We start from the raw sequence: 27,813 nt of genomic DNA, 5'->3' as shown, positions 1-27,813 counted from the left end.
GTCCAAGCAGGGCAGATCTTCTTTTGTCTATTTTGCAGTTGGTTCTTAAAGAATATTTTACTTGAACAAAAGATCATAAAAAGATGTTCAGATTTGATAATCACTGCTTTCCAACACCAGGCATCCCTCTAGGAGGACATTAAGGCTCAGGGAACCTTCCTGAGTTTATACCCCTCCAACCAGAGTTTGCACATTGGTAGAAGATTTAACCTCCTGCCTCCACCTCCACCAGGTCCCCACACCCTTGCATTCTTTGAACGGACCTTTCAATCATTCTATACCCTCTTCTTCCCAGACTTTGAGAGCCTCATCATACTTTGTCTCCCTGGGAATTCTGGAAACTTCACCAAGCAGAACAGAAGAACCATGGCATGCACAGAGGAAGAGGAGAAGAGGTGTCCCAGCAAATCAGAAACATGGACCAACATGGGTTAAGTTGCTTAGTGGCCCAAACACCTTCAAGACACCACTGAACACTCATTGCCTTCTCAACAGTGGGCATGAGGATGGGAGAAGCTGTTTTTCCTCCACCAGGTGGTGTTTCCTTGGCAACATTGCTGGTCTATGGAGTGGGCGCCCTTGAAAAACGAGGTGTGTTAGAGATATATAGAGACAGGCTCTCACCAGCCTCGGCACAGGCGCAGTGCTGGGATTTGACTGAAACCTTTCTGGGCCTGGAGAGGGGTGGAGGAGGGAGAGCTACCGTGGGCTACTCTTCATAAGAGGTTCTAGAAACCAGTGGGGGAGGGACGACTGTGCTTGCCAGATCCTTGCATGGGGGAGTTGCCGTGAACCAGCATCCTTGGGGTCATTTCTTTGGACTTGGAAGGGTCTCTCTAGGAGGGCAATTCAAGGCCCAGTAGAGGGGGGATTCCTGGTTCAGCTGCTTTGTCTCCATACCCCTCATCTCTGGAGACCCTCTAGTCTGGCCTATAGGTAAGGATTCAGGGAAACAGCAGGCTGGGTGCCAGAAAGGGAAGGGGGTGGGGAAGGAAAGAGGAAGTGCAGCCTTGCTTTATTAAATTTCAATTTACAGAGTGGTGACTGTGACATCCAGAATGTGTATTAGAAATGGGCTCCTTGTCCTCTGCACCCAAGAATGAGCCGCAGGCATCTCTGCAGACAGGGTGGGCTGATTTAAGGGTTTAGTTACTGGTCATTAACCCCTCGACACAGAGGTCTATTATTGTGCTAAGGGCCACAGTGAGCTGATGCTAAATTAGGGCTGAGGGGAGTCACTTCCCAAATAATCTTCTGTTCAACAACTGCAGTACTAGGTCCATGTGGGGAGTAGAAAGCATTTATGAGTTTTGTTTGTCTTTCCTGTGAAGAAGCATAAATGTGCAAGGCAAGATCTCTAGCTCAGAGCTTCCCCTGTAAGCCCATTTTCCTGGTTGAGGGGGAACAGGTGAGGCTAAGCACACGAATCGCCCAGCCTGGAATTAGCCCATCAGTCAGTGGTTGATTAGGTACAATTCAGAAAGCACGCTAAGGTACCAGGTCTGAGCTGGGTATTGGAAAAGCAGAGGGGAACTAGCTTTTCCCTTTCTTGAGGAGTTGTCAGCCACAGGCAGAAGGATGCCTAGAATATTCTCATGGCCAGGCTTAGGCATGGTCAACGTGCTAAGACGCCCCAGAGCTGGAGTGATGACTTCTGCCCAGGTTTGAGATCAGCCTGGGAGGAGGATAGTTTGCCCAGATAACTGACAAGGGCAGGGAACTCCTGGCAAAGGAAAGAGGATTGACAAAGCCACAGAGCCATGGCGACATGGTGCTCTAGGGGTTGGGGTGCAGAGATGAGAGGGAAAAGCAGCATGAGGAGGGCCAAGGAGTTTGGACAGTACCCTCCCGGCCAGCAGAGAGCTGCAGCCTCAGACTGTGTCCCCTGCTTGTTAGCACATTTGAGGGATTTTTAGAATCGTGAGTCAAAAATATCCAAGACGCCTGGAAAGCAAGGTTGGGTTAGAGGTGACCCAGGCAACGTCGGCAGGCCTGTCTGGAAGATTCCAGGTGCACAGCTCTAGAGCAGCAGGGAAAAAGGTAGAACTTTGACCCTGGAGTTGTCTTTGAACTTAAGACTAAATAGGAAGGGCTGAGCTGAGCCTGCTCCTGCCTCCCAGTGTGCAGTAGCCACACAGTGCTACTGCTGGGCTCAGAAAGTTTTAACTTAGATTCAGGGCTGTTCGTGCATTTGAAATGTTCTCTGCTCTATGCTACGAGGCTCCTCCTAACATCCCCACCCTACTGCCCCACATATGTCCCCACATCATCAGTATCAGATGCGGCCTCCTGGCTAGCTTTGACCAATAGAATGAGAGCTGGAGTGACATATGTCACTTCTAGTCAGAAGCTTTGAGCAAACGTGTGATCTACCACCTCTCTTTGCTGCTGGACCTGCAGCATCCCTGGTGGGATGACAGACCTGAAGTTAACCCAGGTTGACCATGGGGCACCAGTTATAGGCCACTGAGATTTGGGGATCATCAGCCTAAAGAAACAAATGCTAGATCGTGGGGTGGGGGCTGCCAAAGCCCAAAATATGGGCACTCTGGAGACAGAAGGTGGGTGGTGAGGAAACCATCACTGGAGACTAGAAAGATGGTGACCTCTTCTAGGCAGCGGTGAATCGTTGGCAAATCTGCTGCCTGTTACCGTAGGAGACTGATAGCATGGCAAATGAGGGTGCACCGTGGAAGAAGAGCAAACCTTTGTTGCCCTCAGCTGCTCTAGACAAGGTGTTGCAAAGGAGCGATAAGGTCAGGAAAGACCTGGTCTTGTGCATGTCCAAGAAATGTCTGTTACTGTAAGCCACTGGGATCTTCAGGTCATATGGCATTGGAGCACTGTGAAGCTGGAATTGACTGCTCCCGCACCACCTCATCACAAAAATAGGATTACGAAACCTGATGTGTGCTCTTTGGAAAAGGACAGGGACTTTGGGAATACATGCCAAGGCGACTTGCTCTGATGTTGGGAGAGATAAGGGGGTTGATTCGAGAAAGACTAGTTCAGATTCAAACCTCCCAGGCTTGACTCCCTGCTTCCACTGTTGGGTAGCCTTGTGACTACAGCAATTTACTCAGCCATCATTCTCTCAGTTGATTTATCTGTAAAAACAGGAATTAAAACTGGTGCTCATCTCATAAGGGTGTTTTGCAGAATTCTTTATTTTTTGGTACACGTGATTGAACCCAGGGGTGTTTAACCACTGAGTCATATCCCCAGTCCCTCTTTTAATATTTTATTTAGAGATAGGCTCTCACCAAGTTGATTAGAGTTTCACTAAGTTGCTGAGGCTGGCTTTGAACTTGCAATCCTCCTGTCTCAGCCTCCCGAGCTGCTGAGATTACAGGCATGCACCACTGCACCTAGCAAGTTGGCAGAACTCCATGGAATGGTTTGGTCTCAGTGTTAACAGCAGTAACTCTGCTATCACATCATCACTCCCTGTGGATTCCAAGTTCTCTGAGGGCAGGCTCCATGCTTGTCTTGCTCCCCATTGTCTCCCTATTATCTAACCCATGGCTTGACACATAACGTATAATCAAAAGAACATATTGGTTGTTTGAATTAATATATAAATAAATAATTCCAGGAATACTTGTACTTTAGCTCAGAAATTCTTCCAGGTTTGCTCTCTGGTACCTGCTTCATATCCCTTACTCCAAGCCTCCTCTAAATTTTTCTTTGCCCCATTTTGGACAAGTTCATTGGATACCACTCTCCATAGCCGTGTGGAAAAATGGCTTGAATAAAACAGGAACTCTGCCTGGGATAAGATTCTTACTACTTTTCCCAGAACATAGTCTGTGCGGGCCTAACTCTTCCCTGGACCCCTAGAGAAGAAGGGGCTCAATCCTTTGCACCTAAGGAGGCTCAATCCTTTGTGGTTACATAACACTTATCCTGCACTACATTAAGAAGAGCTTAGGATATTCCCAGTAAGAGAAGTTGCATGTGTGTGTTGACAGATATTTTAACATATGGCCAATGTGGGCTCTGGACTCTGACAATCTCAGCAATCAGAAAGATGTAGGAAAGAGACTGCTAATAAAATCCGCAGGTTAAGATGCAGCAGGGATAAGTTTGCCTAGAAAAATGGAGTTCATGTGGATGAAATAATGGCACTCGATTCTAATCTGCAAATACAAATCTACTTTATCTGCTCCAACACTATCTCTGTCTCCATCTTCCTTGTCCCTGGGAAAAACATAATCTGCTTTATAAACAAACAAACAAACTCTAGCTCAGGTTTTCACTGGATGTTGCAGACTTCAGACACTAATGTCAGATGGATTGTGCTATAGCAGAGAAGGTGTTGAAAAACTAAGGCCATTTTGGGGGGAAGATTCCTTTTCTTGCCATAGCACATGATAAGGCATTCAATAAATATTTTTGAGTGAGTGAACAAATGAGTGAAATAATACAAAGTGAACATGATAAGGCACTGTAATATGTTATAAAAAGGACCACAAGTTTTCCGTTATCTTGCATACAAACCACTTTGCAATGTGACTCTGTAACTCTTCCCATCAAAGGTGGAGTCTATTTCTCTTGCCCTTGAGTCTGGGCTTGGCTAGGTGGCTTCCTTTGACCAGTGCAATTTCCAAGGCAAACATGACACTAGCAGAGACTCATGTATACAGAGAAGCACTCATGTATTTGAGCTGGCCTTCTCTTGCTGCCCTTCAGAAGCCCTAACGTTGCCACTGTGTGAAGCAGCCTGGGCTGTCCTGTTGGGTGATGGCACACACATGGCTCAGCAATTCCCTCCCTCCAGTTGATGACCAACAATACCCAGAAGCAGATCTGCTAGCTGATTGGCAGTTGGCTACAGACAATTGTGTGAGACCAGCTGAGACTCGAGGAAGAAAGAGTCAACCTAGCCTACCCTCAGAATCTTGAGCTAAGTAAATGGTTTTGGTCTTTACCCACATAATTTGGGGCAGTGTGTCATTAGTACATACAGGTGTGTTTGTAAAGCATCTGGCACACAGGGTCAGTGTCCAACAAATTGTTGTTCCTTTTTATCCCCTCCTAGATAAAGAAAAGAAAATAATAATAGTAATATTTCCCAATTTAATGAGGTCTTTCTTGATGCCAGTCATGATAAATACTTTCTATATTTCTGTTCAGTATTCATGTGATCCTGGGTAAACGGGGCATTAGCTCTACTTTTAAGTGAGAAAAATAATGAAACCAAGGAAAATTAAGGGATAGCAAGTGGCAGGGCAGGATCTGAACTCAGCTCAGCTGTCTCCAAAGCCCCTCTCTTCACCGCCACTTACCATGCCTCCTAAGAAAGAGAGAAGGTTCTGGATCTGCCCTTTGCACAGGTGGCCCCTGCCATGCTGTGTTCTTCCTGCCCTGCTTTTGTGGGTGCACGTCCCACTCCCTTCCTTTCAGTCTGGGACTTTAGGAAGGCTTCCTGACCCACCATCGCCATGACCCAGCCCTTGTTTCTCCTAAGCAGCTGGGACTCTGGCCCTCCTCTGGCAGAATGGAAGCTCCTATAGCCTGACTGATCCAGGACTGAGTACAGTGTGAAATCTAGGAGTGACATGATGGTCATCGAGTTCAGTTGTCATGAGGACAGAGAGAGCATTAGAAGTGGGTGCTTTGTCCTGAGCACAAAAACTGGGGACAAGGGCCTCCGCAGCAGCTGCAGTATGAGGAGATGCGGTTCTCTGATCAGATTCTGCCTTACCTTTCACCCCATTCTCCCAGGAGGCCACCTTGTGGGCTTTCCTTAGCCACAGTTTCCTTCGACGAGACCCCATGGAAATCATCATTAGGATGCCCTGGCAGAACATCCCAATGTCCTCTCCCCATCTGTCACTCCACTCGCCACTTCCCGGTCTGTCAGGAAAAACCTCACCAAGAAAGCGATGGTGAAAACCACACAGCACACATTTTCCAACGGATGCCAGTCTTAAATATCAAAACTTTTGGGATAAATTGCCTGTTTTCATGAAGCTGTTATTTTCAATAGGGGCAATTCACTAAGTGTGCCACTGCATGACATTTAATTTTGTTGTCTCTGTAGGGTTTTTCCATCCTCTCCTGTGCTTTTTCTCCAGTTGATCTTTCTTCCTGTCTTTGTGCAAATCTTCTGAAACCCTTATCAAGCTCCCAGTATCTCTTCAGGATGAGCCTTTCCAGCAAAGGGACTGTTCCTGCCCCTTTCATGGCTCTTCCTGGAGGATGCTGATCCTCATGTATGTTTTTGAATCTGCTGATTCTCTCTGCAGAGACACGAGGTGGAAATGACACCCTCTTCTCCAGGACCCCCCTCATCTCCTCCATCCTAGTATAAAAACATGTCCTTAAGGATCAGACGTCAGGATCACCACCATCTGCCTACTCTGGTCTTCTCACCCAAGTTCTTCCCAGGCGGTCATCTGCATCCATGGCCTTTGGTGTAGGGCCACAGCTTCCTCTCCACCCACTGGGCAATGCTCATGATCCTGGTCATGACACACCCTGCATGGAGGCCTTAATTATGGGGGTGGGGTGTGGAGCCTTGTGCCCCACGTTAGTCACCCACACCCAGACCCCAGTCCTTAGTGCCTCAACCTGCTTTACCTCTGAGATCTTGTTCTCCAGGCCCCTCCTTTTGCCCAACTACCTGATGACTGTCACGCTCACTCTCTTATTCCCAAATGCCTCTCCTCAGTCTGGAGACCTTCGGAGTAACAACTTTTTTCCTTTTTCTTCCCTCCTATATTCTTCTTCCTGGTTGCCGCATGTTCCCAGAGAGGCAACATTCAAGTTCCCTCCATCACTTCCTTGGTAGTGACTTCAGGTCTTTGATGCCTTATTCTTTCTGCACCCTGTCAACCCCTCCTCTGCAGCCTCAGTCTCCTTCTCCACGCCTGTTCCCTGGATACACCACCAGGAAAGCTCAGGAGCAGTGCAAGTTAGACCCACCACAAACTCATGATCTTCAGCCCCAACCAGGCCCTTCCACACTGTCTAGCATCCCTTCTTTGGGTGCTTGCTTAGTATCTGAGCCACTTCTGCCCAGCGGGGTTTCTAAACCTTCTCAACTCTGCCCCAGGACCAGATGTCCCCAAGCTTCACTTGCAAGACCACTAACAGTCTTGTGTCTCCCGAGCCTCCTTCCATCCTGCCCCAGAACTTCAGCGGACATTTTTTTCCCTATGATCTAGGACCAACCACACCTGTTCACAGATCCTCTCCTCTCCTGTCCTCACCCAGGCCCAGCCCCAGGGATAGTTCTTCATTGATTTCTCTCTCTACCCATATGTCTGATCTCTTTCTCTACTGATTTCTTCTCCTCAGCCCCAAAACATACTCCCTTATTGCTTGCCTTAAAAAAAAAAAATCAGAATACACATTTTTCTCAATCCCACAGCAATTCTGATGGCCAGATCTTTCTCTCCCGGCTTCATGGCAAACCCCGAGGCAGAGGGGTCAACACTCACAACTCCTGTCTTCCTTCGAGAGCCCTGCCACCAAAGAAACCCCAAGAGGGGCCAGAAAGGTGAACCCTGGCTCATTCCATTTTGTGATTATCATTTTAAAAGCTTTAGTTATTTTCTCATTAATTTAGCTGTTTTTTAAAAATTTAAGCCATATTTGGTAAGCACCTATAATGCTCAGGCAAATGTGACTGGGTGACTTCTGAGCAGCTCTGGTGCACTCTAAGGATGCCAGTGATACTGCAGAGATGTAAATCTTTGCTGTAGCCCTGTTCTATAAGAATTAAGACCGGCAAGTCTTTTTTCCTGTGGAAAAATGCTATGAAATTTCCCTTTTAAGAGTGTCCTTCACCCAAGCCAGTCTCTACTCCCACTCATGTTACTGCATTTAATAGTGTATTCTGAGCAAGGAGAGAAAAATGAAGCTGTTCTGGTGATTGATTTAGAGGGCCCAGCTCCGCTCCAGTTCCCAGTGTATTAACACAGTACTAACCTCAAGGACCTCATGAGAGATCTACCCTCCCAGGGCTAATGGGCAGCAAAGAACAGATTTCAGAGAAAGCATCGGGGACAAAGGCAATATGGTGACAATGGAGTTAGTTGGGAAAATCAAATACAAGAATTCATCTGTGCCCGTGATATATTCTGAATGTATCTCCTTAGGAACTTTTCGGAGACCGATTAAGCATACCATTAAGTAAACTCCATTCAGACGTTCACACTCGATGCCACCAGCCATTCCCAGATCCAGAGCCTGTTTTTCATACTCTTATTTCTTGGAGTCTCAACTAAGGGCACATTTGGAAATGCATGGGATGTTTTGGTAACATACAGACACTATGGGTAGGCAACACCCAGGGGTGGTAAATAGGACAACACAGCGAGGTACCACCTCATCCAAAATGTCAATAACACTGACTGAAAAATAACAGTGAAGGGCAGCAAGTGATGCATTCCACTTGCTGAGGGCCTACTCAAGATGCCAGGGGTTTTCAGAACACTCACATCCACTCTGGGAACCTGCCAACTTCTGGGTCCAAATGGCTGAAAGAGGAGGTGCTTTTTGGAGGGCTTTGTCACTCAGGAGACAGGAAGCTGGCCTCTTAAACCCTGTCACTGGCTTGCTGTTCTTATCCTGGACTTCATGGGTGTGGTCCTGCAACCATCGTGAGCAGAGGAGTGGATCCCAGCATGCTACAGGGGAAGTTTCCATGAAGACAGCCCAGCCAACAGCAGACCCCAGGGTCTGAGGAGGTCCCCCTTCTCTTGCCTGGGGATTAGGTAAGTGGAAAGGCAGGCTGGCTTCATATGCTAGCAAGACTTGGTGGTGGCAAGAGAGTCATTGACAGAGGAGGTGTCCCCCCAGTTCTGCCCAACCTGTGCCCATAGAAACTAGTCCACCATCCAGAAAGAGGACCAGGCCCTGGCTTCCAGACCAGCTGGGGAGGGTTCATCTCCTATGCTCCCATCTCCAGGACTCCATGAAAACATACCAGATCTGAAAGAGGGGACAGCTCTTATTACCACTAATACTAATCAGTTCTAATCCGAAGAGCATTACCAAACTTGACTGAGGGTTTACTGTGCACCAGGCAAGAAGCTAAACTTCCTGTGTACTTCTCCATTCAACCCCCACAAAACTCCTCTGAAGCAGATCATTTTCACTTCACTTTACAGGTGAAGGATCAGGTCTCTGGTCAAGGGTAGGAAGTGGTAATGCCAGTGTGCCTGAGCAGGCCTCTTGATCTTGGTGAGGAAGACCGTCTAGACCATTTATTTAAAAATCCCACAACTTTATTATCAGATCCATTTATGAGCCAGAGGTACATTGAGTGCTTGCTCTGTGCCAGGCAGTGTCCTAAGCACACGGATACAGAATTCATAGAAAATGGAAAAAGGCCCTGCCCTCAAGGAACTTAGATCTAGTGGTGGAGAAAGCCCATTAATAATAAATAAAGATACAATGGCCAACTGTGATTATTATTGCATTCCAAAGGAGTCAGACAAAATATAGGAAGATTTGAGAATAACAAGTAAGGGCACTTTGGATTATACGGGGTGTCAGGGAAGACTTCCCTAAGGAGGTGGGTGAACCTGAGGGATGAGGAGGGGAGGAGGGATTTGGAGACTTTTAAAGTCCTGCTTTGGCACTAGAACACGGAGGTTGGATATATCCAGTGGGGGGATGGCTTCCCTAATTCCTCAGGGGGAAAGTGGAGAGCCCAAAGTCAAGGGACCTGGGCAGACAGCCTCTGTGAGTCAAGAGAGCTGATTGGCCTAAGTCCTGTGCCGAAGCCCAGGGAGGTGGGAGAAGGGCTGTGTTGACTGACTGATATGTTCACATCTCCAGTCCCATCTTAGAAAACTGCCATAGGACTTTCAGGAAGAAAACAGCAAGTTAGACTCTGTTTCCCTTTGGATCCTAAGAAGAGTACACCTGGGTGGCTGACGAGACCAGTGACTCCATCCCCACTCTCACTACAAAGGGGGTGCACTGCATGCTTCCTGAGTATCACCCAGCATCCCCCCACACTGTGGGGTTTCTTGTCTGTCTCTGCCCAGAAACCTTCCTGAAGCAGAGCCATATGTTTCATTAATGTAGGGGGACAGCACTGAGTCACAGCTCTGAGCCTGGCTCTGCAGGTAGGCCACCAGGCTCCCAAGCTAGGCCTGCACTTGGCCATCGTGTGACTTGGAGCAAGTTATGTAATTTCTGTGAGCCTGGTTTTCTCCCCTGTAAGAATAGGGTAATAGAAGTACCCACTTCAAGCTGTTGGGAGTATTCGCTGAATTTAGACACATAAGGCATTTTGAAAGATACCTAGAAATATTAAACAATAAATGTCAGCTGTCATTATTATGACTACCTCTAAAAATCTTAAATGTTGGTTGAGAGATGCCTCTCCCTGGATAAGAGACCAATATTACCGAGCCCAGTTCTGTGGCAGACTTGGTGCTAGGCACATACTGGCTTCACCTGCAGCACCCAGTCCCCGTTTTACAGATCAGGAAGCTGAAGTACAAAGAGACCAAATCAGGTTCTAAATTTAGAACCTTTGTTGTTGGGTTCCTAACCTGTCTCCAAAGCCAGAGAGGCCCAGGAAGCAAGGCTCTCCAAAGAGAGATCTGCAGAGGGTGAGAGACTCAGCCTCTCTGCTTAGCGAGACTGGATGTTGGCCACTTTGGTGCTAATGACTGCCTCTCCCCAGCCAGTAGGAGTTTAATAAAAGTCATGTAAAACCAGCTGTTGACGACTAATTGTGGAGTTTGGATATGAAGTGAAGAACATAACATGTGGAATGAATAACAAAGCAAGCATCTCCTTTTATTAGCACGGAAGCCACAGGAGCAGCTCAGAGGGGTTATTGCTGTGGCGCCACATCTGTGTGCTGTCTGCTACCTGACACCCCCTCTCATCACTATGCTGAGCCCCTGTGTCCTGACCTGTGACTCTGCCGCTGTGTGCAATTACCAAAAGAGAATTGGAAATGAGATGCTCTCTGAAAGCAGGGTGGGAAATCTCACCCAGTGAATGGGGGAGTGGGGGAATAATCACAGGATGTCCAGGGGTTGCCTGTGATAGAGAAGAAACCCTGTGACATCACCTGGGCTGTGCTCATGGAGGTAGCCAGAACCTACAGGAGGCTGTGCTGGCACAGAGAACAGCATTGGTCAGCCCTCTTTGCAGCCTTGACCCTCGGACAGGTTGTTCCTGCATGTGACATAACACACTCCCCCACATCATGTCCTAGGACTTGGCCTATATCCACCACCATTTAGGGTACAGACTTGGATCCATCTTTACTTCTTTGAGCCACATGGGGATAAGTTGGCAAGGTGCTTTTAAGATTTAATGAACTGACATATAGAAAGTGTCTATATATGTATTGACATGGTCATTTTATGTGTGTGTACATGTAGATGTATACATGCATATGTATACACATGCACCCACATAAAAATATTTTTATGTATCAGTAAATCAAAAATAACATAATAGCCTATAGTGAACTAGCATTTAATATGAACTAAGTTAAGAAATTAAGAATCCCGTCAGAGGTCACAGAGTCGATTGGTGACTGAGCTGGGATTCACAGTGAAGTGGCCCAACAGGGGCTGGGCAAGGTGAGTGCAGGTCCTGTTGGAGGCACCGAGGAAGGAGTGAGGCTGCAGGCTGCAGTAGTAAGGCACCCTGTCCGCCCAGAGCTCACTGATGAGCCAACAGAGGGAGAGTTTCTGTGCTTGGGGACTCTGGCAACATGGGCACTAGTCTCCAAGGACATCTGAAAAGGCTGCAAGGATGAGGGAACAACCCTAGCCCCAGGGGTCTGGAGGGAGAGAAAATGACAGGCGTCGGCCTTATTCTCCCAGCCTTGAGTGTAGCCTTGCTTTGTGCCTGGAGAGGCTGCTCTGGGGGTGACATAACAACTCACCACTATGCTTGAGGCACTGGGTCAAGTATTGCACATACAGACCATCGGAGCCCTCACAGTAATTCAGTGGCATGCACACTATGGTCCTGTGTTCATAGGTTGGAACCTGTGTGGGGATTAGAAGCAGAAGGCACTTGCCCCAGTCACATCCATCTTTTAGGCAGAACTAAGACTAGATCCCAGCTCTGCCTGACCCCAAGCTCTGGTTCCTCTATGCCTGGGTAACTCCCTGGGTCCTCTGGAGACAAGGCCACCCCTCAAGCAACTACCTTGCATCAAGAAAGTGGAAGTGGGCTGGGGAGATAGCTCAGCTGGTAGAGTGCTTGGCTCGCAAGCACAAGGCCCTGAGTTCGATCCCCAGTACCGCCAAAAAAAAAAAAAAAAAGAAAAAAGAAAGAGAAAGTGGAAGTGCTGCAGGGAGGTACTGAGAAGTTCCACCCAGAGGGTGTGATGAGCAGGCCATCTGGGGCCATCCCAGAGCCACCACAGAACCAGCCCCTGAGACACCGCCCGCTTCTAGAAGCTCCACTCATCAGATCCTTTACCTGCCCTGAAACTGTGTGAGAAACAGCTCAGAGGACGATAAGAAATCCAACTAACTCTATCTGGATTAGCTTGAATGATGCAGAACTGGAGGTGACCGGTCGGTCACAGCTTGAGGGCTGCCTGAGGCTCCCCCAAACATAACCTGGCCAGGTCCTGCACTGCCAGATCAGCTGGTGCCTGGGCAAGGCTACCGCAGGTTGAGGAGTCATGGAGGGCACACACTAATGACAGGAAACAAATGCAGGGAAGGTTTTCAAACTGCACAGCCTGACAGTCTATTTATTTATAGATAAAAATCACAGAGAAGTGGAGACATCTGCCAGAGGTCACAGCGAAGTGGGAAGCCATTTAAATTCTTGGCCCACCAAGTCACACTTTTGCAATTTTCTCTGAGATGCTATGTGAAAGATCTGGGGGCATAAGCACAATCCATAAGGGGACTTTAATGTCCCTCTGCCACCAAGGTCATTGCCAAGTAGGGGAGGGGCAATGTTGTCCTTATGACCTATGGGATGGTAGCTTCTAGAGAGTAGTGAGTGGTCAGCAGATAGGGAGGTCAGCAAGTATCTCTCTTACTCTTTCTCTCTCGTAAAACTAAATGAGAAATTTTAAAAATGAAGAAGAAATTTCAAAAAGCAAAAGCAGGAAAATCCACCTACCACTCCATACTTTCCTGACTTAACCATGCCACCTGATCTGACATGGGATCCATCTCCATGCTAAAATAGAAACCTTCTTTCATCCCAACTCTAATCTTTATACCTTGAGTCAAAGCTTGTCCTGAAGCATAAATGTGGCAGCTCCAGTATCTCAAAAACTTTAGAAGGAATTAAAGTCCCTTTCATCTTCCTTCTTCTGCAGCCAAGAATTTAGCTTCCCGGAGGAAAAGCACTTTAATTCCCTGTGTCTTTTACAGTCTAGAAATTTTTGGCAGAATGAATGGGATAAGTGGCTGAACGCTGTCTTGTCCCTGCTCTCTCTGTGGGCTAATGAGAAGGCGCGCTGGGGCAGTAGGTTGAAGGTTGCATCGCAGAAACTGTAATTATCTATCTTTGCCTCCCTCCCCAGACTGGGATGCCTCCAGAGAAGGGACCTGGGCCTTTCCCTCTCGTAGTTCTTGGTATCAAATAAGGCACAATGTATGTTTGTTGAATGAGCAAATGAATGAATGAGTGAGTGAATGAGTGAGTGATTGAATGAAGAGTCTGTGGGGATACCCCATTATTGTATTTTTCCCATTAGAAGGAATTTTCCAGGCTGTTACACTAATTAGGGCTAATATTCTCAGTTATTTTGAGGATTGCTTCAAATCTGCTGCTAATTTAAATAAAATGGTTACATTTACTCATTAACCAATTAGCTTCACCATGCTTCCCAGTAGCTTCACCTCACTAATTTGATGAGTTGTACTGTGCTTTCTCCTACCCAGGCCTTCTCTGAGACATGGGAATGTTGCAACTGTGTCAGACTGAACTTTTTAAACAATTCTGAGGGAGAATCTCACCAAAGGTTTAAACATAGAGGTGAAAGCGGTTCTTCTTTCCAGCCCAAGCTAGCTTGGGGCCCCACTGGGCTCCACTATAAGTTGCTCTGCAAAACCATTCCTATCACCAGAACAGATTTGTTCTCCAAGGGAAATGAACTTTCCAGAAATATGGGGACTTCATGAAGGACAAACTATTATATTTTTGATAAATGACACATTCTCTGGAAGACAAACTGACATCAAAATACTGCCATCCTTCCTGGCTCTGTCTTTGCCAGGAACTTGTGTGACCTCAGGCAAGTTGATTCATATCCAAGATAGCCTCTCCTTGTGTCAGAGGTAAAATTGACTTAGAAACCAAGTTCTTGTGACAGACACAAGTTCCTGGGGACCCAGAATGTCATCACTTCCTGCCCCTCTGCAGCCAGGCAGGGCCATGCAACCAGGTCTGGCCAATGAAATGCAAGAGGAAGTGATGGGAGATGCTGGGAATAAACGATTTCCAGTCACGCGTTTCCCTTTTCAGGGTACAACTCCAAAATTCCTGTACTGGGGTTCTGATTTCCAATACTCAGAATGGGTCTTGTTTTGAAATAGGGTCATTGCAGACATAATTAGTGAAGTTTGGATGGGGTAATACTGGAGTAGGGCAGACCTCTAATCCAAAATGGCTAGTGTCCTCATAAAATGGGAAAATTTGGACACAGACACACATGGAGGATACCATGTGAGGAGTGGGGCTGTGCTGAAAAAAATGCACCACCAGAAGCTGGCAGAGAGGGCAGGAAGGATCCTTCCCAGCACCTCCTGCGGGAACGTGGCCCGTCAGCACCTTGGTGTGGGAGTTCCCAGCTTCCGGAACTGCAAGAGATAAATTCCTGTTACATGAGCCTTTCAGCTGATTGTGCTTTCCTATGGCAGCCGTAGGAACAGGGAAAGGCCACATGGTCAGCCTGGATCCACAAGGGTCACCGAATCACAAATGGCCTGGGAGTCACCAACCTTCAACAGACTTTGTGAAAAGAGTAAGAACAATATCTAAAACCTGGAAATAAGACAAATAGAAAGGGGAAGGCAGCCAGCCCTTTCATACCTTACTGGGGCTTTGTTTAACAGGATCACCCAAGACATGCAATTTTCTGAGAGAATTCTATCCATGTTTAACTTGGCTGTTTACCTTTCGATTAGCACTCGGACACTCCAAGGTTCTATGCTAACTCCTACATTTCTGCCTGGGCATAAAAGAGCACACTACAGGCTATAATTTTATCTCCTGGTAGGACATTAAACACTTTGTATAAGCTGTCCATCTTTTTTTTTTTTTTTTTTTTTTTTTAGAAAATGCCTGCAGACACTCACTTTTTCAAATGCAACGGGTACTTATTTAACCATTTTACAAGGTTGGCAGGAAGAACCGGGCTAGGTTGCAGTTCTTCTTCCGTCTTCCCCGATTTTGACCACCAGTTGGCTGAAAGCCAAGTCATGAAGCTCAACTCAGGCCACACAGGCAAGCTCGGAGAGGAACAAGTTCACTCCTTGACTGTGGTGAAGATTTGAGGACTGATAAATACAGAACAGTCTGTCTTTGGCACTGGACTGTAAATTTCATGAGGACAGTCGTGCTTTTCTGGTTCATCACTGTTTACTAGGGCCAAGAACAGCATCTGGCACACGGTAGAGTCTCACTGATTAAATAAGAAACACACACACACACACACACACACACACACACAAGGGAATGAGTTATGAAGTCATAAAGCACCAGAAGGGGAGCAGCCTTAGCTTAAGCCTAAGCTTCAGGTCTGCATGACACGCAAACCCATCCTAGGGTCCCTGGGACCCACCAAACCTGCCTTGGGCACAGATGATGGGGAGGTCACTATCACCTGATTCAATGACTGGAGAGAATTTCCTCATTCTTAGCCAAAAGTATATGTCCTTATAATTTGGAGGGACTTTTCATGTCCACCTTAACCATTCTTTCCAGGCTAATCAACACCTGTTATTTCAGCTCAAGGACACAATCTTGAGTCTCTTTACCCATCTTGAAATAATAATGCCCCACATTTAATAAGTAGTGACTTATACGCCAGTATTCATTGTCTAAATGCTTCTTGTGCATCCATTTATTTAATTAATCTTAATAACAACCCTAGAAGGTTGATACCATACTCTGTATTTCATAGGTAAGGGAATTGAGGCACCAGGAAGTTATGATGCCTACCCAAGGAACCCAGTTAGAAAGTGGTGTGGTTGAGATCTGAGTCCAGGTAATATGGTTCTTAAACACTATACATTTCCTTATTACTTGCATTTCAACATCGCCAGGCTTCCTATCAAGTGTGATGCTCAGGGAAGAACACATGAGGTTTCATAGAAGAGAAAGACTGGCACCTCAGCTGGCCTATATTCCCCAGATAAAAATGTGAGGCACCTCTGAAGCTGTGCAGTGCGCAACTTGCACAATGACATGTGGCTGACCGTCAGTCCCATCTGTGCACATGTGAACTTCCCTGGGCTGTCCTTGTCCTGTGAAAGATTGTTCTGAGAGTGGCCAGTAGGAGGGAGTAACATCCCTGGAGATGCATGCCAGACTTTGATTTGGACCAAGTCTGGGGGATTCAGACTCTGCATCTATGCAGAGTCTCCTGAGTGTACCCTGACTTTGCCCTCAGGTAGCACATCCCTGAGCACCTCATTTTCTCATCCTCTCCAGGAACCAGTGAAGTTCCTGAGGGCTGGATGAGATCTTTGGGAGACCTTCCCAGCCAGGGGCCATGACTGCTCACCCACCACTCATCCCTGACCCTGCATTCATCCTGGGTGGATGTAGGACTTGGCCCAAAGATACATAGCCCGACTCCAGGATAAGCTGCTCCTCTGCCTCTCCCAGGTCCCTGTAGAGGTCAGCCTCATCCAATTGCTGCCACAACAAGGTCCCATACCCTCCTGCTCTGGGAAATGGTGTGACCCCAGGCTGGTCTCAAGCATCCTTGCCTTGGGCACTGAGAGCTGGGCATCTCAGCACATGCCTGGTAGGAAAGGGCAACTGGGCCAGCATCCCCTGGGCAGCCCACCTGCACTAGTGTTTTGTGACCTTGGGGGATGGGGAAGGGAGGCCCGAGTCTTTAAGATGCTGCAGCTCCAAACCAAGAAGCTGATTTACAAAGGCAGCTCCCAGGGTTCCTAGTAAGCACAGCCCAGATTCACAGCTTCCCAGGACAGCTGAATTTCAGAACAAAGGATTTGGAGATGAGCAGGTTGTCCGAGCTGCCAGAGCTGGGCCTAGAGATGCCTCAGCCAGCTTCACCATTTACAGATAGGCCAACAGGCCCACATGAAACTAATCAACGGTAGTTGAGATCACAAAGAGTCATCACCTTTAGATGGAGACACTGACCAAGAGGAGGAATGAGGAAGTCCTCTGGGATGATGGGCTGGATCTGTATGTGAAACACAACTGTAGGGATTCACTGAACTTTCCACTTAAGATTTGTGTACTTTAGTGTAAAATTACACCCCCAGAAAAGAGTAAAACAAAATAGAGGCCCAGAGAAGGCAAAGGTGACATTGCAAATGTGTGGCAAGATCAAACCTAAGACTCAGGCCTTCTGATGTCCATTTCACTGCCCTTTCCCTGACTCCACTGCATTGTTGCTGCCATAGCAACTTAGTGATGCTCCAGGCAGTTTATGGGCAGGTTTGGACCAGGACATGAACTCATGGCAGACAGAAAATGAGGTCGAGGAGAGTCAGTTTGGTGCTGGTTGAGGGTATTTACACATAGCAAGAGTCAGGCTTAAAGAGTAGTTGTAATGGTGACACTGTCATTATAGCAATCCTAACAGCTTGCATTTATCAAGCATTTACTATGTGCCAGGCCTGATATCAAATACTTTATATGTATTAAATCCTCACAAGAATCTTTATGATACACATAATTTGTATTCTTCCCCTTTGCTTTGCTACAGTGAAATACCTGATGCAGGCTACTTTATAAAGAAAAAAATGTATATTTTGACTCACTGTTTTAGAGATTCAAGGACCTGCATTTGTTGATGACCTTCTTGCTGTCACAGTCCTAAGGTGGTACAGGGCATTACAGGGTAACTGACATGTAGCATGTGTATGTCTACTCTTGTCTCCCTCTCTCTTTTTATAAAGTCACCAGGATTCAAAGGCTCTACCATAATAATCTGTATAATAGTAATCCCCTCCCAAAGGCCCACCTCTAAAACACCATAACTGGATGAAGTTTCTACTCTCTTAATATTTAACACTGAAGATTCAGTCTCAACACATGAACCCTTGTTGGACACATTTAAACCAAGTCCAAACCACAGCACAGTTTGAAACTCTATAATCTATACACAAGAATATGGGCCCAGATTTAGAAAACTTGTCAGGATTTCACAACTAGAAAACTTTAAAGCTAGACTGGGGTAGTCTGGTCCCAGAATCTGCTGAAACTGTAGCACAACCTGTCCCATATTAAACCATCTGTAGCTGATTGAGAGCTGGCAGCTTGTGATCAGGCCAGCACATCCCACAGAGGGTACATGTAACACTTGTCCAAGGGTCTAGGCAAGATCATGAGTATTAGAAAGTAGAGAGGGAATTTACAAAAAGCCAAACTACTGTGACCTGGTCACTGTGACCCCAACCTGGGGATATTTTGAGATTAAAAACCAGGCACTCAGCTTCACTACTAATTAGAGAAATGCAAGTTAAAGCACTGTGATACTACTACACACCCACCACAGGGCTACAATTAAAAATACAGATAATACCAAACATTGACCAAGGATGTGAAGCAACTAGAACTCTAATAAATGGCTGGTGGGAGCAAAAATTGGTTCAACTCTGGCAGCCTCTTTGGCCATACATTTGTTATTTTTGACTACAAAGTACCTTAGACTGGGTAGTTTAAATGACAGAAATTCATTTCCTCCCAGTTCTGTAGACTGGGAAGCTCTAGGTTAAGATGCCACCAATTTGGTTTCTGGTCATGGCTCTCATCCTAGCTGCTTTATTGTTGTGTCTTCCATGTGGAAGAAAGAGAACAAGAGCGAGCACCAGCAAGTGAGCCCTATGGTGTCTACTTTAATAAGGGCACTAATCTATTAGATCAGGGCTCCACCCTTACCATCTCACTCACCCTTAATTACTTCCTTACTCCAAATACTACCAGGGTTAGGATTTCAACCTATGAATCTAGAAGGGAACAGAACTGTAGTATTCTGCCTCTAGCTCCCCTAATTCATGTTCTTAGGAATATAAACTAGATCCATTCCATCTCAACAACACCAAAGTTCTTAACTCATTTCAGCTTCAACTCTGGAGTCTGAAGTGCAAAGCCTCATCTAAACAGCACCTAAATTAGATATGGGGGAGGCTGGGAGGTATAATTCATCCAAGGCAAAATTCCTTTCCAGTTGTGAGCCCATGAAACCTGACAAGTTATGTGCTTCCAAAATACAATGGTGGGGCAGATAAAGGATAGAACTTCCTTCCAAAACCTACAGGTAGGAATAACAGAAGGGAGGAAGAGTCCCAGACAAGTCTAAAACCTAGCAAGGCAAACTCCATTAGCTCTTAAGGCCCAAGGACAATCCTCTTTGGCTGAATGTTCTGCCCTCTAGGACCTGGGCAGCAGCTTCATCCCCATTACCCTCCAGAAGGTCCTGCCTCTTTGACTAGAGGGATGCCAGCCCTGCTTCCAGGGTCTGTTGTTGGAGTGGCAGCCTTAGCAATGTCTCAGTCACCTTTAGCATCATTCTTCCCTTTCCCTGACAGAGACTGGTGCACATTTGCAGCCAGAGAGCTCTATGGATCCAAGAAGGCCAACAGCCTTCCTCATGCTCCCCCACTTTCTCTGCCTCCTTTAGTTCAAACTGACAGGGTGGTAAGATCCCATCTGCTGGTGAGATCCCATCTCTTCCCCTCCTCTGCTGAGATGGTTAAGTCCATGAACCACACTCAAGAACTGTCATGAGCCACACCTTGAGTTTCTCCTCAGAACCAGGTTGCTCATTCTTTGCAGTGTGGATAGGCTGAAACTTCTCCTAATCTTCAGGTTGAGGTTAGGAGAGGTCCTAAGCATGGAGCCCTGATCCAATAGGATTAGTGTCCTTATAAGACTCCGTACCAAAGAGCCCATTCCTACCTTCTCTCCCTGTCATGTGAGCACAGAGAGAGCAGGCCCTCTGCAAGCCAGGAAGAAGGTTTATACCAGAAACCAAATTGACTGGCACCTTGAGCTTGAGCTTCCCAGGCTCCAAACAATGAGAAAACAAATTTCTGTTGTTGAAACCACCCAGCCTGTGGGATTTCGCTTTTTGCACCCTGAGTAGACTAATATGGGCACTGTCACTAAAAGTGAACATACATCAACACTGCTCTAGGAATAAATCCAAAAGAAATGAGCATATATGTGAACCACAGGGCATGAGCAACAATGTCCACTGAAGCAGTATTCATAGCCCTTCCAACCCACCAGGGACCAAGTGCCCATCAATAGTAGAATAGAGAGTAAACTCGGGCTTATTCATAACATGGAATGGTACACAGTAATGGGTTTGAGAAAATCACAACTACAAGGATGCAGTTCACAAATACAGGAGCCAACACAAAGGTCTGACCATATCATAGAATCCTATTTACTGAAAATTCAAAATCAGTCAGTAATTTTTTTTTTAATCTGGTTACATGGATGTGTTCATTAAGCTGTGAAAATCCATTAGGCTGTACTCTTTCTAATTCACCTATTTTCTGTAAATATGTTATACTTCAACTAAAAGTTTACATAAAGAGCCCCACCTACCAAAAATGTCATACCACCTTACATCTCAGAGTGCATAATGAGTTACTCTGTCAGGTGATGTGTAGATAGTGTGATTTGTGTTATCACAGCAACTGAGTCCACAGGAAAAACCGGAGGGAAGGATCACAATGGCGGGTCACCATGGGGAGTCTCATCCATCATGTGCAGGGTAACAACTTGGGCCGTGACAGTCTTCAGTTATGTAGGGGCAACTCTTTTAAAATACAGAAGTGCAACTGTACAAATATATACACACATAATAATATTGCTTTTAAATCACTATTTTCTTCTAGGGTTAGGTGAACTCTGGGAATGTCATCAATTCAGAACAGGTTACTCCATGGCATTATTGGCCAATGATTGTTTATTGTATTTTGTTTGGTAAGCCCCCCTCTTGTCTGTGTCTTGATTCCTCTTTATGTATCTGAAGCATAGACAATTAAAGGGGAATGCTTAAGGATAACCCATTTTCCTGGAAACTGCCAGGCAACAGGTCACAACAGCTGGAAAGGAGTCTTATGGATGTAGTTTTAGCCCAGTTATGACCTACTCTAGGATAGAGACTAGAAACTATGACATGGCACCCTGGAGAGACTCAGACACATCAGGAAGCTTGTGGGGAAGGCCAGGCTCCCTCCTGCTAGGGAAGAGCTTGGTCACCAAAACTATGAATTACTTATAGCTTCCCCAAAGGAGGCAAGTGTTCCTCTTAGAAATGTGTTTCTCTTCTCATCTCCACCCCAGAGAATCCTGGTCCCCAGGCATCTACCCTCCCAGCCTCCTTCCAGGCAAGACAAAATATCCTTTGGGCTCATTAGAATACTACCTGATGAAACCAAAAGTTGCTGGTCTGAGGGCAGCCATGGCAGAAGTAAGCTGTTCTCCCCACACAAGACACCTGCATGCACACCATTTGGCACAGGGCTCTCTAGAGGACTCACCTGAGGTGTCATCCCATGGCAAATGTACATGATGGGAACATTCTCTGTATCTGGCCCCTGATCAAGACATAGATCAGTCTTCAGGGAATTCTGCAGCTGCACATCAGAGGAGAAATGGCCATGCCAAAGAGAAGAGAGAAAACACATGCATTAATTCAGGAGAAACAGGTATTCCTCTGAGCCAGACCTGTCTTCTTAACCCAAGGTCTTGTGAACACCATGCAATCAGTAGACAGCAGCTTTTGCCTTGCAGAAAGGTACAAGGGGAGACTGGCCTCCACCAGGGGAGATACAGTCACATCTTGCTAAACAGGAAGTTGGCTTTGGGGAGCAGAGATTGTCTGTGTAAAGATGAGAGACACATAGGAGTTTAAACACATGAGATGATGCTAGGGTCTTCATCCCCTCCTCTTCTCTAGGGGTGGCAGTGACCTTCTGGGGTCCCCAAGAGTGATCTTTACTCTTGAGAGTTGGGGAAATGGGCAACATGTTAGCTGTTGGCCAGCCTGGGAGGTCCTCTAGGACCAGGTCTTTCTCTGCTACCTATAGATCCAGCAAGGATGTAGCCATGTCTCAGGGGTGGCCTAGCCACCTCTGAGGGCCTCCAGAGTGGGAGGTCCAGTGAGAGGATGAGGGAGGAGGGACCAGGATGGGAACAGGAGAAGCTAGATGTGCCTATCCTCACTTCCAGGGACAAGAACTCACAGTCCTGTTGATTGACAGACCATGTCTGGGCAAGACAGCTGATATTCCACCCTCCCTTGTGCTAAGCCCACTTGCAGCCCCTGGAGAGAGCAGCCTATAGTCCACATGGCAGTCTCTAGCCATGGCCGAGAGTGAATGAGTCATTCTGTTTCTCTCCTCTTCTCTCCTCCCCTGTCTCTCTGGAATTGGTCCACCTCATCTTTCTCATATCCTTGATGGGAATCTTCAAAGAGACCTGGAGGCTGTGATCAGTGGGTAGTGGCCATTGGAATTAGGGGGCTATTGAGATTAAGTCTGTGGGACCTATTAGGCCATGTGCAAGCCGAGAAAGCCAGTCAGACTAAGGATTAGGTCAAGCACAAGGCAGATAAGATTAGAGGCGAGAGAGACCATCCCGCTCCTGCTAAGGCTTCAGGGGCTCCCCAGTTAGTGTGGCCATGACCAGCCTTACTCAGCTTCTGGGCCCATGAGGGAGTTTGTGGAACCTTCTTATCACCCCCACTTAGCCTGTTGGGTTTCTCTTAGCAACACAAAGCCCTGTTTAGAACAGGGGGCTGGAGATCAGAGTCCAGGAAGACAGAGACAATGGACAAGAAGCAGGTTATCTTTCTGGGGGAAGACCAGGGATGGAGAGCAACTGAGCTTTTGTAGTCTGATGTCTTGTGACAGGAGTGGAATGAACCCAATCAAGGGGCATAAAGTTGAACGGATAACTAAGGCCCATGTGTACTATATATACCTGTTCTTCAGAGGGGCAAGGAACAGAGTCAGTCTTTTCTCCTAGCTCCCCTGGGTGAGGACAGCCTCATCTTACACTTACAGTTTGGAAGTTCTGGAGAAATTGATGTGGATTGTGTTTGCTCCCTAGGCCAGGGCCCCAGAAGCAGCTAGGCAGCTGTTTTTTATTATGTACCCACTCCTGGATTTGTCTTGTGGGAGGACAGCATGTAAACACACTCTGGACTTGTCCTGCACCCACTGAGAGGCAGGTGTCACGTCCCAAGCCAAGCACTGGAATCCGTCAGCAAGACCTGAGAACTGCCATGGTAAAGAAAAAGACCCGGGAGGCTTGATGTCAGGCTCAGCTTTTCCCTGGGTTCTGAAGCTAGTCTGTGGGTGAGGGGCGGCTGTCTTCTGATACAGCCCTCCCTGGCTCTCCTCCATTAAGCAGGTGGTCTGTTGAAGCAGTGTGGAGAGCCAGGCGGGGATGGATTCCTGACTCCAGCTGTAAGGTCTCAGACAAAGCAACATAACTTCTTCAGATCTGATTCTTCCCTCTAAAATAGGGATAATAATAGTGCCTTCCTCATAGGGTTGCGTGAGGATTAAGTAGAACAACATCGCCAAGTGCTCAGCACAGGGGCTGGCAAACAGCGAATGTGCAGTGGCTGTCAGCTGCTATTTTACTGCCATAACCTTCCTGAAAACCATTCAGGGAGACTAGCTTTTATGACCGCATCTCAGTTCCAGGTACCATGTGAAGTACCTTTCATGTGTATCACAGCTACTTCTCAAAATAATCCAGCCAGGTCGGTGATATTATCTCTTTCTAGGATGAAGTAATTGGTAACTGTGGCGCAGTGAGTACCACCTCCCCTCCCTGCCTGTGATGCTATTCCCACTGTGTGGGACATTTCATGTCACTCATTCTCTTCCTGCGTCACTTGGCATTGCATTCTTGTTGCTTCTTCATCTGCCCCTGCTCCCAATTAGTCACCAGGCTGAGTCTCAGTCTTTCTCACAATATAGCACATGGCCTAGGGCACAAAGCATTCACTGCTGATTGAATGAGTGCATGAAGAAAATGAACAAATAAATGGCATTCTGAAATGAATGGCATCGGAGTTGGACAAGCAGCGGAGCTGGGGTCTGTCAGACTCCTGAGCCCAGGTTCTTTCCATCGTAAAAATGGCTACAATCCTGAGGCTATAAAACATGCCCCATGAAATGGGTTACTATAACCATTAAGGTTTTGCACATTGTCAAGGTTACACAGCGAGTCAGCAGAGCAAACGTTCAGACACCACGAATGTCTGTTTCCAGGTGCTTCTCTATCTCTGCTCTCAGCACCAGAACTGGAATTCATCCAAAGCTATTCTATCTCCTGGACATGAATCCCAGTAATCCAGGGGAAGCCCATTCCCACACAAGGGAGCCCACTGGCCCTTCTACCTGCAGGAGTCATTAACAAACCTATTAGTGGATTAGTAGGCTGGGCTGCAGATTTGACTCTGACCCAAGAGGGAGCCCTAGAAGTTTTGACCTGAAGAATATCATTTGGGCACAAGCTGGCAAGGAAAAAGAAAAAAGAAACTCCGCTCTGAAAAAACATCTGGTCTCTCCATTGTAGAGTAAAAAGAATAACCAGGAAGAATAATTCAGGCCCAGGAAATTCTCTTGCTCTCGTGGCTGCATCCAGTTCCCCCATCTTCATTAAGGGTTCATTTTGTCCCCTTGACAAGCAAGCATGTCTATGCTTACACTGCCACTGCCATGGAGGAGGTGGAGGGAGGAGAGGCTGGCTGCACCCTGCAAGGAGCAGATGAACGTGCAGGGGGTCAGAGACCTCTACCAGCCCCAGGGATGGAGCACGGCTCAGCCCTTTGGAAGGATGAGTTGATGTCTTTCAGCATGACAGAATGAAAACAGTCCAAGCTATGGACTCGGACAGATCTAGATCACTGCATGCCACTTACTATTTAGCCAACCAAATGTTTCCGGGTCTGGTATCAAGGGGCTACATGATAAACCTGCTGTGTATGTATATAAGATAAGACACTTTTACTTGAAGGATAAGATCCCTTTGACCAAGACCCAGAAGTACAATGACCATATGCACACACCTCCACTCTTACTGCTTCCTCTGCCTCTCTGGGTAAATTTGGTTAATTTTGTTCAGTTACAGCCAACAGCCTACTGAGAACATGTGTCTGGAAGTTGGCCCTGACTCAGAGGTTTGGAGCCAATAGTTTCTCCGAAGTTCTCTGGATCACTATCCTCTCCAGACTGGGTCTAACAGTGGCCAGGCACCACACATTTCTTTCTTATGGAGCAGAGTGTGGGGCAATTATAGGGCTGTGTCCTTAGGTGTTGCTGGTGAGGTAGAGGGGACCAATGGACACCTTGCAGTGCAATGTGTTTCCATGGTGATGGCAGGATTTGGAGCTTCAGATAACATTGGGCAGCCCAGCTGAGATGTTTTCTGACCTCTGAATTCCAGCTTGAGCAGAAGAGGGGCAAGAGGCTGTTAGGTGGTGCTCTTGGGACATGCCAATCATACCTAAGGACTCTCATGGGATGTCTTCCTCCTACAGGTTGGCCTCTTGGACAACGGAGACTGTAGGTGCAATTTTGAGGTCCCAGCTCTGGGTACTTTAGAATCCCAGGATGTTAACATTGGGAGGACCATAGAGAACATGGAGTCCGATCCTGCTCCCCAGAAAATGCTCTGTGCATTGAGTTCCCTGCTGAGGCAGGCCTTGAACTCAGTTCAGACCACAGGGCACCAAAGAAGGGGCTTCAATTCTTCCTTCTAGTTTTCATCCTGGGATATCCAAACAAGACTGAGTGGACACTCTCCAAAGCTAGGAACCAGGGTGATAACAGCAGCTGGTGTTTTAGACTCAGTTTCACTGTTGATTGTCATTATATCACATGGGCAGATCACTTTTTGCCTCTCTGTTTACCCATCTGTGACATGGAGATAATATAATAACCTCACAGGATAGTTTCAAGGGCTTAAAACAACAAAAACCACATGAGATATCCCCAAATCAATCAGATGCCTTTTAAAATACCTTGAGAATTATCGGGTCCTGAGAATATTGTGAGAATGGGAGAGTTTATCATGTTCAAAGTATTTAAATCTTAGACAGAAGACATATTTATGTATCTCAGATTTGCTTCTATGCTATGAGGACAGTATTAACTTATTCCATCTAACAGATGAAGAAACTGAGGCCCACAGACATGAAGACACTGGAAAGAGGTCAAGATCTAAGTCAGAGCTGTCTGACTTCAAGCCTTATCTTCTGCCCCTTCCCTTATCCCGCTGCCTCTCACTGGGGAGATCTGCTCTGTGCCCATCGACAGGTGGAGCGATAACATTCCTCAAAGTACAACAAACTTGAGAAGATGCTATTTCTCAGAATTCCTTCCAGGGAGGCTCTGTGAGTGGGAGAGCATCGCCTTTGGTGGGAGAGGGTACAGGGAGGTTGGCAGGGCCTCAGTGGCCCCATCTGGGAGAAGGGTAGGTGTTAATTATGTCACTCTGTAATCTTCAGCTAGTCACTTCTTTATGCTTTACTAAGTGGAATATGCAGGTTTGGGGCTAGAGCTGAATTTCTTAGAACAATAAAAGAGAGACAAATGCCTCTCTCCAGGGTCTGGAGAGGTTTGAGCTGTGAAAGCAAATGCTGTGTGGCAGGTCCATATACCAGCCCTGAGTCCCTCAAGTTCACCCCAGGTCTCCACGTGGGGCTTTATTCTCTCCCTTCCCCTTCTTCCTATGCCTTTCTGGTCTTGCTCTCTGTCTCCATTTAAATGAAACCCTAAAGAGACTGGCTCCTTACCACCCCGTAGGCAATGATGTCTGAGTACATCCTCATCTCTGGGTACACGCTGACCAGGTACCACCGGAAGGTCTTGCACTGCAGCTGCTTCCTCAGAGCCTTCCTTGCGGTGATGTCCCCGATGTCAATTCCTGAGTCCTGCACAGGGAAACAGAGGTACAGGTATGACCACCACCCAGTTGCAGCTTCTCTCCAATCTCCCCCTTGGTATGGCCTGGTTCCCCCAATCCAGACTCCCAGAGACTCGTGCAAGGGCCATGTGGGACGTTACTTCATTTATTCCCACACATATCTCAACCCTCCAACCATGCCTATGGATTTCAAAGCATGAGGTCAGCATTCATGGGGATTGTCAATAAAAGCCATTGAAAATAAATCTGGTGAATCCTTAGATTTTAAATTAAAAATCTATAGACTAAGTATAGGTAAAGAAATGGGAAGAATATAGTCTGAGTAGACTTTACTTCAAGAGAAAACAGGAGAGATTCTGAGCTGTGGGTGAGAGGCAGAGGAAAGGGAAAGGTATTGAAGATAGGAAAGTGCTAATTCTATTAACAGGTCTAAGAACCATAACAGCTAAGGTTACCCAACACTTCCAACGTACCAGGCCCTGTTCTGTATGAGACATGCTTATGTATTTGTATTTACTTATATTTATACATATGCATACTGTCCTATTTAAACCTATAAAGCAGCGCTATATATTTGTCATTTATAGATGAGAGACAGATTCGGTAACCTCTTTTGTAATTTGCTCAAAACCCCACAACTGAGATTTCAACCCAACCAACTTCCATCTAGAGTTTGACTTTCATGTGGTACATGTGGTAATTCTCCCTCCTAAGGTCAAGTCCTTCTGGGAG

The 27,813-nt window shown here is 46.7% G+C and overlaps 1 protein-coding gene across 2 annotated transcripts in view; it reads right to left on the bottom strand.

Moving 5' to 3' along the window:
- The window catches only part of GALNT18 (polypeptide N-acetylgalactosaminyltransferase 18), a 317,789-nt gene that overhangs the window by 20,505 nt on the left and 269,471 nt on the right, over positions 1-27,813 (bottom strand). For both annotated transcript variants that reach the window (XM_079102714.1, XM_079102713.1), the window contains exons 8-9: positions 26,951-27,088; positions 21,675-21,770 (exon numbers count right to left, since the gene is read on the bottom strand). In XM_079102714.1, coding sequence (XP_078958840.1) covers positions 21,675-21,770; positions 26,951-27,088 — 234 coding nt within the window. The remainder of the gene's footprint in view (positions 1-21,674; positions 21,771-26,950; positions 27,089-27,813) is intronic.

The sequence above is a fragment of the Sciurus vulgaris genome, assembly GCF_902686455.1.
Source record: "Sciurus vulgaris genome assembly, chromosome: 11".
Lineage (NCBI taxonomy): Eukaryota > Metazoa > Chordata > Mammalia > Rodentia > Sciuridae > Sciurus > Sciurus vulgaris.
Note: the sequence above shows the minus strand (reverse complement) of the source record. Positions and strands in the feature narration are given on the sequence as shown.